The 11,499-nt window shown below is 42.9% G+C and overlaps 1 protein-coding gene across 2 annotated transcripts; it reads right to left on the reverse strand.

Annotated features, from left to right (window-relative positions):
* Nucleotides 1-744: 744 nt before the first annotated feature.
* Nucleotides 745-7,844, reverse strand: LOC128761113 (protein kinase C-binding protein 1-like). 2 transcript variants are annotated; one of them, XM_053869053.1, is made up of 21 exons: nucleotides 7,704-7,844; nucleotides 7,167-7,234; nucleotides 6,906-7,051; nucleotides 6,531-6,752; nucleotides 6,334-6,447; nucleotides 5,430-5,495; nucleotides 5,170-5,262; nucleotides 5,008-5,095; nucleotides 4,653-4,708; nucleotides 4,492-4,569; nucleotides 4,296-4,411; nucleotides 3,745-4,226; nucleotides 3,559-3,672; nucleotides 3,259-3,414; nucleotides 2,531-2,986; nucleotides 2,077-2,457; nucleotides 1,812-1,990; nucleotides 1,659-1,739; nucleotides 1,470-1,548; nucleotides 1,164-1,403; nucleotides 745-1,081 (listed from the first exon to the last, which is right to left on the reverse strand). In XM_053869053.1, the coding sequence occupies exons 1-21, from the start codon at nucleotides 7,706-7,708 to the stop codon at nucleotides 912-914; spliced, it is 3,390 nt and encodes a 1,129-aa protein (XP_053725028.1). In that variant the 5' UTR covers nucleotides 7,709-7,844; the 3' UTR covers nucleotides 745-911. The 2 variants fall into 2 exon arrangements, with proteins under 2 accessions (XP_053725028.1, XP_053725029.1); XM_053869054.1 differs by lacking the exon at nucleotides 5,430-5,495.
* Between the last annotated feature and the right edge of the window lie 3,655 nt (nucleotides 7,845-11,499).

Below are 11,499 nucleotides of genomic sequence, written 5' to 3' on the forward strand. Positions count from 1 at the left end.
CAGTGTTTGTTATGTGACAGTTAAAAGAGGGTATCCTTGGAACATCGCTTGGTGCACCCAGAAGATCAGCGTCCTATCAGTCTACCTGTTTATGATTGTTATTAATCGAGACTGAACCACTTGTTGTCTTGCCTCTTGAGCTAATACAGAAAGAATGTGTTTCAGTAATATATATCAATCTCAAAACACTTCAGCTTTCATATTTGATGTGACTTTATTTATCATAAGTATAAGGATTATAAACATAATATAATGCCTTTTATCTTGTTGATGGTAGCCCTTGATGAATTCCAACAGTTGTGAATGAGCAAGCTGAAACCACATATTTGCTGTGGCCAAAAAATCTTGTGCTTCCTGTCTGTACCATGTGACTCTTGGCACTGCTTTACTTTGCCTTTGAAAACCAAATAGGCACCATCCCATTTGTATCAACAACTCCTGACTACCCACGACCACCAAAAACGATAGGTACGGTTGAAAAACAGATTAAATAGTCCTGCTTTAGTCAAAATTCGACCTGTAAAACAAATTGTTCTCTTCACATTAGTGTTGGGTATCCCTCACAATAAGGGACAATTACGATGTTTTTGATAATATCATAATACAGTCGCAATACATCACATACAACCCTATGTTACATACGTATCTTACCAGCCGAGAGCTGTCATACTGTACATACGAACTCAGACCCATAGAAGTGGTGCTGTCACACAATTAAAGAAAACAGAATATTAATGGGACAAAAAGACATTTAATGACATTATATATTGATACTTTCAGTTATTGAACACATTTTGCTTTAAAAAATCATTTTAATAAATACAGCAGTGCTTGTATCACATCAGCAGAAAACTGTTAAAACCATGCGGGTAAAAAGTGAAGGAGACAACCCTTGATATTAATATATAGCGTTATGGCATGTTGACGTTGTCGCTGCTCTTGTCCACAGAGGAGCTGTTATCTGAGGCCGCAGGTGTTGCTGCCTCGTGCACAGTGTTGGGTCGACCGCTGGATTGTGCCAAGCTTTTGTTCGGGAGGTCCGCCGTTGACTCAGCTTCTGCCTCCTGCTGCAGCGAAGTGGCTAGAAGAAAATGTTTTAACCATTTTTCATTTTAAATCTTATCTCATTCATGAATTCAAAAGCAATTGAGTCGTGTGGTCACCTGATTGAGTGCAGGACTTCATGTGTTCCGGCCAGTGGGCCTGCTGACACGGATAATCACAGTAGCTCGTGTTCCAACAGCAGTAGAAAATGGCCTCTTTTTTACAATTGGCGCACCATTGTTTCTTCTTGGTTTCATCCATAGCTTGCTGCTTCTCCACCTCCATCTGCTTCTTGGCCTCAGAAACCAACCTCTCCCTTTCCTGCTCCAGACTTTGCCTCATCTCCGCCATGGTCAGTTCTGAATTGAACAGGCAGAAATGAGTCAACAGTTTGGGGTGAAAAGACAGTTTCATTGAGTCCTCACCCAGATTGTGCTTCATCTCGGACAGCTCTTGCTGATGCAACCACTGTAACTTTTCGATTTCAATTCTCAGCCGTCTTATCTGAATTAAAAACATGTGGGCACCTTAGGGTAAGCAAAGGGTCACATGCAAGACATCTGTTATGTTCTGATGTTGTGAAGTGAGGCTTGGAATGGACAGAGCACGCTCACCTCAGCAAGTGTAGTGTCTGAAGAACTTTTGGAAAGGTCGCTGTAGAGTTCACTCATTGTGCCTTTGATCGCATCCATGATCTGAAAATGTAGGGTTGATTTTTTTTTTTTTTTAACAATGAGTGATGTGTTTCAAAGAAATTGAGATCCTACTTTGTTTGTGTATCTGGCAATGTCTTCCGCAACATCAGCCGAAGCGGTTGGTATATATGTTTCTGGAACTAGCGATGAAGCAGGTGTGTCTGCACCTGATGCTGCGATCACAGCAACAGAAGGGGGACTTGTGGACACTAGAGTGACTGTCGATAAGGGAGAGTCTTTCTGCTGCACAGCTGCAATTGAACAAAGTGTAAGTTAGCCACATTAGAATAAATCTATTGGGTTATTAAAAATTCCATATGGGAATCAGCTGAGGCACCTTTAGCGTGCTGCCTTGTCTGATAGCGAGAATTATTTCCTGTCGCCGGTGATGAAGATGCTGAGAGTGCCTGCTTCTGATCCTGATGCTGCACCTTCTGCATGTGCCACTTTGGAGGGGAGGTCTGAAACTTCGCAGGGGAACTCCACACCACCGCTCTCTGCACCACAGGGACGGTCTCGCGGGGCAGCAGGGGGCGCTGTTTTTTTAACCCAGGGGTGATGGAGGATGATGGTGGTGCAGGTTCTAGGCTGATGGCAGCAGAAGGGGAGGCACTGAAGGAGACCACAGTGACCGGTATGGCCACGGAGGACTGGGAGGAAACGGTGACCGGAGTTGGGCTGCTTTGAGATGGGATTACTGCAGTTATCAGAGATTTACCTTTAAAGGAAAGTAAGGGTTTAAATTCCGATCCTTACCACGTACATATGTGCGAGAAAGGAAAGTTGATCACCTTCAGGTTTATTGGCTGGGGCTTCTGTCACAACAGTGCTGCCTTTTCTGCTTCGCTTCCTGGTTTTGCTTCCTGATTCCTCTCCCAGGTCAATGACTAATTCCCTCTCTGAGTCAGAGTCCTCAGGTACCTGCTGTTGAGGCTCCTCTTTCACCTGAACGTTTTCCGTGCAAGCAGGAGTAGCTGTTTTGGTCTTCTTCGAACCTTCTTTCTCTGAATCGGAACTATTTTTCTGTTGAGCTTGTGAAGCACAACCATCAGATGTTGTAGACTCTGGTTTGGTCTTTTCATTTTGACTGGGAGAAGGTTTATCTTTATCTTCAGGAGTCCTTTGGGTTTTCTCATTTGGTGTTGCCTCCTGGCCAACATTGCCAGTGTCGCTGTCACTGGAGCCTGATTCTTCAGAGTCGCTGTGTTCCACACCTTTGTATTCCTCATTAGAGATATCATCGATACCTGTGAAAAGGAAAAGGAAATTTATATTGCATTTAATGTTCATTAAGCATGACACCACATGTTCCAAACCAAGCTGAGAGCGTCTACAATTTTTAAAGCTTGAAGGAAGGACGTACATGAATGTCATGATCACGTTTTCAGCCATACATTCTTAACTCAGCATTTTTTGTATAAATAATCCTCGGAAACTGGGTTGTGTCACGTTAGCTGACACGATAGTGACACGCATTTTCAGTAATTCAACAAAGGAATGAGTGCTAAAGTTCATATACCTAATTGTGCCTTGCAGATTTCAATTGTTTTATCTAGGTTTAGCTGGAAGCGGCTCTTAATTTGCCTTTTGGGAGAGCTGAGAACACTTTTTTCCCTCTGCTTCTGCTGAACACTCTCACTAAGCTCCGTCAGATCCATGTCGGCTTTGCTCCGATCTGCACAAACACAGGCACGACATAGACATACATAAATTGAAAGTCAATAAAACAGTCAAAAATAAATGCAATTATCAGATTTTATAGACCACAGTTTGTGAATATATTAAGCATAAACAGACTTAATTCATTTCCGTCCCAGACCTAGGTTAAGTTTCAGTATGCTTCCTATTGGTGGTGTCTTCTCCTGCTTGCCAGTTGCAGGAAATGCCTCCAAGGAACTAGTGGCAGGACCAGATGGAGAACGGCTCTGTGAGGCTGTGCAAGAGACAATAGTCATATTAGAAACAGGAGAATGGCACTACAAAAATGATTCTCAAGGTTGAGTACCGGTGCTATCTTGAGACTCCTCAGCAGTACTTCCACAGCCCTTCAAGTCTTTCGTCCTCTCGCCTCCTGTCTCTTGCTCCCCATCAGAACCTGTTTGGCCCGAGGAGTTGGTGCTCATGGGTGACCTGGGGATGTCCCCTAGAGGCACACACTGCCCTCCTGTTAACCCAGAAAACACTGTCCTGGCGAGATGAACCTTGGGCGAGGCTGTCATATCAAAACTTAATTTGATCTTGTCCACTTTATCAGATTTGGCTGCATTAGACGAAGGATTGGAGGGATCTTGCAGCATCTGGAAGTTGGTTTCAGGAGTGTATGGCGTTCTAAAGCGGGCATAGTTGAACACTCCAAACTTTTTCTTCATGTTCTCCACGTAGACCTCCATTTCTTGCATTGCACTGTTGAATATACTTTTCGTTTTCTTCACAGAAAATGGAATCTCCTTGGACATAAGGTAGCAGTTGTTTAAAGGCACCCAGGCCCTGAATAAAACACAACAGATGACATGAACCCCTCTGGAATCCAGAGTCATAAGGAAGCTGGAGCATCACCTGTCGTGCTGGCCGAAGAATCGAGCATCCACCTGTCCATCCTTATCCCGGAGTGCCTTCGCTGGCCAGAAGGGGAATCCTTTCAGTTTTGCCCATACAAGAGGGTGTGGGTGACTCTGCACACAAAAACAACAACAAAAAAAATCCATTTCAAAGTTTTAAGTCAGTGAGTTTGAGTCAAATCATCTCATCCTACACATGGCTCGCAAAACCAGTTGTCCCTCTTCTGGCAGGCAGATAGATAACACTCGGGACAAACTTCGATCTCACTCATCTGAAAAATGCATAATACAAATATTAAATTTCCTGCTAAAATATATATATTTTTAATCAATTAAAACTAGAAGATATACTCACCTCATGCTCACAGATTTTTACAATGACTTTAGCTGTGGTTGTCAGCTTGTGATTGCCTAAAAAGAAGGTTTGGTTATGTTAATTATGTGAAGCAAAGACATTGAGAAATACAACATAAAATAGAGACTATGTAGGCTCTTAACTGCTACACAACAAGAGGGATGAAAAGAGAATCTAAATGTGTTGGCTAAGTTAAGAACAGCAACATTTTGGTCAAACAACATATCTGACGTGTCAAATCAATCGCAAAGGGGAGCAAAGTGAAAGAAACATTTACAGCTCTGAGCTTTAAGTGCTTCAAGTGCATCAAGCCACTTGCAGTACAAGTAGTAAGATTGCTTTGTGAGACAGATACCTCCATTGTAGATGATACAGTTGTGCAAAATCCACTTCACGTCTGCTAAAAAGGCCTCTGTGCAGCCATACATTTTCTTTTTGATATTCTGTGAGCAAACAAAAAATGGCCTCCATAAGGAACAATGTCCAAAACTCAGCGCTCAAATGCTGGTGTACTTACCTTTTCGAGAGTGCAGAGATCCATAGGGTGAAAAATGTACTCTGCGTAGTCCGGGTGCTGGTCGAGAGACACTGGTTTCTGGAAAGGCTCGGTCTGTGAAACCAAGAAAAGTGATGGTAGAACTTCCGAAACATATCCTATGCTCTCATATTTTAAGTGTAACCATGCCAGCAACATGCTACGAGTAAAATGTTAAGAAGCCACCACAAACAAAAGGATGGAAATTCATGAAGGATTTTGTTAGTGATGTAGTTCATTACCCAATTAAAAGTCTTTCTCTGTGTGGAAGCTGCATGGGGGGAGCGGGATGGCAATCTGGGATGGTCCTGAAAGAGAATGAGACGGGCCGCTAGTCCCTTTAAACTAGCTTGGCAACACTTTACTTGAAGGTGGTGCTCAGGAGAAGACTGTGCTCAGGTTGCATTGCAAGCAAGGTAGCCAAAGTCATTTTATGACTTTAAGTCAGAATAGTTTTTTCAGGAGGCCCTTTCGACTTTGGCTAGTTTTTGCACAATAGGGGATGAAGAACATTTCGACGGGGGGAATTCATCCACTTCTTTCTAACAAGGAGCAAGGTGTACTGTCATCTCTCTTTTATCTTCTACCTCTTCTGTCATGTAACCGCAATACCGTCCCAACCCTAACCCTTACTGAGTGAAGAGAGCGCCATCTTCTCTCTCTACCTGGGGTCATCCTCTCTCTCTACCTGGCTTGCACTAGTTGTCAGATAGATTTCAGCGTCATCAGGTTTTAATGAGCATCCTCCTCAAGTAAACTACTCACAGCTATGTAGTCATGGCAACGTCAGCCTTTGTCTTGTGGTGTTCCGTTTCACATGCAAAGGCTGAAAGCTCTTGTTATGGTGATATAACATTGATGAGAATACAAGCAGAATGTGCTATTTAATTGCAAAGGCAGCCAAATAGAAAATGCATGCAGATACCAAAGTGATGAGTCAGTGGTATTTTGCAGAGCAGCTTGGCAGAGGTCTGCACTCTCTTGAGTGCTTTTCAAGTTATTTATGTGTTAAGATCAGCATCCCCAGTGTATGGTCACTTTGGTTTTGAAGTTTATTTTCCTTGAGATCTTGCGTCTGAAAGCTTCTCAAAGTTGTCTTGTACCAGCTGCTTATTTCATGAGCAAGGATGGTGGCTGCATACTTACGCCTGGTTGTTTCATCTTCTGAAGGGCAAACTTCAGGAGGTAAGACAACTGTTCTGTGGTTAACATCATCATGGCTCTGCTCTGAGTCTCGATGCATTCTGCAACTGTTATTTTCTAAATCGAAATGGGGGGAGAAGAAATTCATCAACTTAACCTCATTTGACAGCATTGAGGAATGAATGAATAATTGCAGTTACCTCGCACTCTGGGCAGAACCAGTCGCCCTCTGGCTCTGATGGTAGTTTGAGGCACTTTGCGTGGTACACCCTGGGGCAGAGCTCACAGCAGAGCACCTGACCCTCGCGGTGGCACAGCCAACAGTAGAAATCATTCCTGCCGTCCTGTGGTACAACATCAACAGGGTCCATGGTGAGTGCTGGCTGCTTCTTATAGTAAAAGGGACCATGTCTTAGTTCTGACTGGAATGCAGGCAAAAAGAAACACAAAGTTGGGAAAAGGTTAAAACAGATACTGACATGCATCAAAGCAAGCTTATGTTTAAAGCATAGATCATATTAGACTGATCATTCTTGTCCTTCTTATTCTTAATTGAGTCAAATAGTGAAGGCTACCTGGTCTTTGCTGTTGCTAACCGCTCCCGGTTTCTTCTTCTTTTTTACAGGGGACGGGGAGGTCTCAGCTGAGGAGCAACCGTTTGATGAGTCAGTCGGAGTTGGCACCTTCCGTTTCTGGGGTGACCGCTCAGTTGATTCTGAAACTTGAGAAGTCAAACATTACAACAGTTCAGCTCGCTGATAGAACAGCCAAGAGAAAAGGAAAAACAAGGGCAGTAGCTCATGCCAAATATCAAAACAAGTTGATTGAAAAGATACCTTTGGACCTGGTTGAGATTTCCATTCTCTCTGATGCAGGCTTCAACTTGGCCGCTTTTTCTGTTGGGCTGATACAAAAAAAAGAGTTAGGATTTTTTTTTTTTTTACTGTAACTGTCTGCTTGATTGATAATGAAGTCCTCATCATGAGGCTTCTACATCAGTTTGTTCTGTTGCTGGGCCGCAGGAGATGATGCAAAAGGCAAAGATTTAGAGTCCATCATTGTCCATAAGCTTAAACCTTTGGCTGCATGATCAAGGTTGAGGATCAAGCATCATGAATCCATTGAAAATGCGCCACCTGAGAAGCTGTGGATTACCTAAAGCAATACATTAGCCATCAGTGTGAATTTCGTATACTTAGATAGACTATTTGGTAAAGAAAACAAACAAATCCACCAACCGAGTGAAGATTAAATGCAGCTGGCCATGAGGAAAGATGTAGTCTAACAGGAAAATAAGTCGTGTGACTGACCATCATTAGCAGCAATACAAGCTGTGCAGTCTTGAATGGAGTCTGAACAATGTCCTGACTCACTGCATTCCATTTTTGCTGCAAGGCAGCTACCAGTTCCCCAAGGTTGTTGATCTGAGAGGCGTTGGTCGAGGCTATTCCGCAGGTGTTCAGTGGTGACAAATCTGCTGCCAATACTGGCCATGGAAGTTGAGGGATGTTGTTGTTTACCAGACGCTAGGTGGAAACACTTGTAGTGAGCAAGTTCGGGTTAGTATTATCCCAGTAATAGAGGTTATTCACCCTCCTATGACAGACGCACCTTAATAATGCCTCCAACCCACTGATCTGTAAGGCAATTCGTGACTCATCTGAGAACAAAACATTTTGTGTTTAGCAACCACACATGCCGCTACATGGGCCCAACATAAAGGCGTTTGCAACGTAATCCAGCAGCACAGAGACGAATAGATGGTGGAGGCATGGAGCAAGCCACAACATCTTTGGATAGCTCGGGTCCCAAGAACCAGCAATATGGTGTCATTCATGGTCTCAATCTTCGTGAGAGCTAGCGTGGATGTTTGTGGTTCTTGGTGGTTCCTGCTTGATGGATCCTGATGACAAGTCTCTTGGTGGAATGATGGAACCCAAAGGCCTGTTCATGTTCCTATTTACTCATCTTTTGCGTTGGTAGCAACATATTCCATCCCAAAATTGAGTCCGTCTCAAATGTACAAGTGGCGTGTTTTCAATTACTTTCCATCTAGATTCCTTCACTTGGTGCCCCCACTTGGTGTCTCCCTTTGAGATAGGGTGATAAGCACATCCTCATTCAGCGGGGTCAAGTGAGATATGTTTAAGCATTTTGTCTCAATTCATCACAACAACAGTTGTGTAGCTCAAGCAGACCCAAAACACACGATGACATCATATCGAGTGAGGATGAGTATCCCACCACTAGAGCAGAAGAGGAATCGGTGTAGGTCTGGGCCTCTTTACGTAGATGGTTTTCTTTGCAACTTTGGTTGGGAACAATGGATTGGGCAGTTCAATGGTCATTGAAAGACTACATGGAGTTCCATGGTAGCAGATACATACTGGTGGGGAAATGTTTACGGACAAAGGAACTTGACGTAGAAGTGAGGGATCTACCCCGAGGAGCAACACTAAGGAAGTGAACTGTGAACCTGCACGTGACCCGTACTTCACCGGTGTGACATGTGTGGCCTCCTCATACAGTGCAGTATTACAAAGGTATAAACTTGTAATCCAACCTGCTTCTACTCGTACTGGAACACTGTGAGCCACAGCAGAATTGTGATGTTTTCAGATGTACTAGTTCGATGTAGGTTTTGCATCCTATTAATACCAGTAGATACATATCATTTGTCCTGCCCTTCGTCAAAAGATCTGCTTCCAGAATTGCTCAGGAGAAGTCGGATGACATGGCAGACATCTCGTCTGCCCAGGCCTCCTCATCTAGTCATTGTGTACATACAATCCACAGCAGGGCAGCCAGTAAATAAAGCTACCAAATGCTTTAGGAGATGCATGAATGGAAAAAATGAGGTCTACAGGCTTGAATAAATAGACACAAACACACACACACACACACTCAAGCTCATCACAGATTTCCACGGGCAGACTTTCCTGTACATCCCTTCCACTGCCTCGCTTCAATGCAGGAAATCCACAGCCTACCTTTGTCTCTACTCACACCCAGATTCTCCTCTTGCTCTTTTCCCAGTCTTGTAGAAAGCTGCAGGATGGGTGAAAAGATGGATGCAGGATTCTAAAAGGCCTTCTCTTCCTGCTGCTCTCTCCAGCAATTGTCCATCTTTAACCTCCGCTGGAAGCTGCTGATTGGTTTGAACTCCACATGGAGACGCCTGATTGGATGCTTGGCTCTGTGTACCACACAGGCTCTCTTCTCCCCACTCTCCTCAGCTACAGTGCTGCATTGCAGCGCTGACTGCTCCTGGTTGTGGCTCAAAACACACCATTCATTCCCAAAAAGCCCATATACTCACAGCCTCTGGCTGTGTGCCTTTTTACTAGGCTCAGTCGGGCAGCTCTGCAGGCTATTCAGTTGGCAGTAGATCATATTCCACTAGAGATCTTCAGTGTGAGTGTGTGTGTGCGTGTCATCCATTTTAACAACACTTGGTAGCTAATGCCCTTCCATACACATAGTCCTTTATACAGGACTGTGTCACCTGTTATATAGCTCAAATGACAAGTCAATGTAGTGTTTTCAGAAACTCCAAAGGTCAATGGCTTCCAAAAGTGAACCTTCTCCAGTCCTTTGTAATGTCCAAGGCTTATTTCTGAAACAATTCTTAAAGTTGTCGAGGCCTACACACATTTCTGATCATGTCCATTGTAAGATAAAAACCAGGCCTGGCATAAACCCCTCTTTGAACTCCACATTTCAGTGATTAGACTGGCAAATATGGGAAGCACATGTTTGTAATATTCAAATTAAAATGGTGTAATTTGATCTTGTTTATTGAAAGATGTCAGAGGACTTGACTTCACTCATCCAGCCATCATCAATTGGTCCTCTACTCAACTCACATGTTTCACAAAAACATTTTTATATTTGACCATCTCTGACCTCATGTTTAGTCTTCCAGGCAAAAGCTATTGACCCGAGTTCTATCAAAAGCCTTTCCATTTGTTCTCATCTAACAGAAATGAAGTAAACCTTACCTTTGTAGATGCATGGTAGTTAACCCTGTGTTTGATGTCAGTGCTTATAAAACATGGAGGACAACCCTGACACTGTACTCACAGCAGATCCACATTCTCAGTTCCATCCAACTCGACAGTTTGATGTAACGCTCAATGAGACTGGTGCACAAAATGTTAGAAAGCATCTGATTGGCTTGTGAATGTTCTGTCTGCTTGTCTTTTGTTTAGCACAGATGGGCTGAATCAGTGCTCCTGGTCAGACAGGCTTGGCCCAAATCAAACACTGTGGAGCTCTCATGGTCTGCAGCTGCGGGTGGACGGTGTTCAGAATAACTGCCTATCGACGCGTTGTAAACTCAATGTTCAGATTCAGTTTGAACACTTCTTATTTTAAATGTAGAACAATCTACAGCTCAAATATGTATTAAGTATTTTGCCTAGCAATTCTGTATATACCTATATTGATGGTTGGAAGTCAAAAAGTGGCGTGTCATTTATAGCAACCTCAGAAACCTCCCATTCCAAAGCACAAGCTTACAGGGGAAGACAGGCTCATATACCAGGGAAACACAGAGATTTGTCCTCAGTCTTGTACATGGATCAGCATTGGACTCATCGGATTCATTGTGTATACATAAATTGTAGTACTTTCAGACACCTTTCTATCCTGATCAGAGTTGACATTTCAGAAATTTGAGCACTGAGTCAATCCATTGAATCAGACCCCGCAATCCTGTTGTCAAGTGCATTCAAAAAAAAAAAAAAAAAAAAAAGGTTGAGTAACTAGTGATACTAAGTAAAACTACCTTCAATGACCCTGGCAAATTGAAAATGGTGTGAAAAATATTTTTTCATTGTTGTCACTAATTTAATTATAACTTTACATTTTTCATTGTTCATGCGTGTAGGTAAAAATGGAGTTAAAACAGCAAAATATTATTGGAATAATTTATTTATTCTGTGGGCATTGTTGGTCACCTGATACAATCCGTAAGCATAAACAAGAACAGACAGTTCATGAATTTTTAAGATTTTAAAATGCCTGTGATCAATTCCCCTTTTATTCCTAAAGGTTAAATTTATACATTTCATCTAGTCCACAATAATGTTCAAATTAAGGTAATAAAACATTGAGATGGAGATGGTTTGGACACGTACAGAGGAGAGAGAGCCAGTACATTGGTAG

This window comes from Synchiropus splendidus, chromosome 6 (genome assembly GCF_027744825.2).
Source record: "Synchiropus splendidus isolate RoL2022-P1 chromosome 6, RoL_Sspl_1.0, whole genome shotgun sequence".
Classification (NCBI taxonomy): Eukaryota; Metazoa; Chordata; class Actinopteri; order Syngnathiformes; family Callionymidae; genus Synchiropus; species Synchiropus splendidus.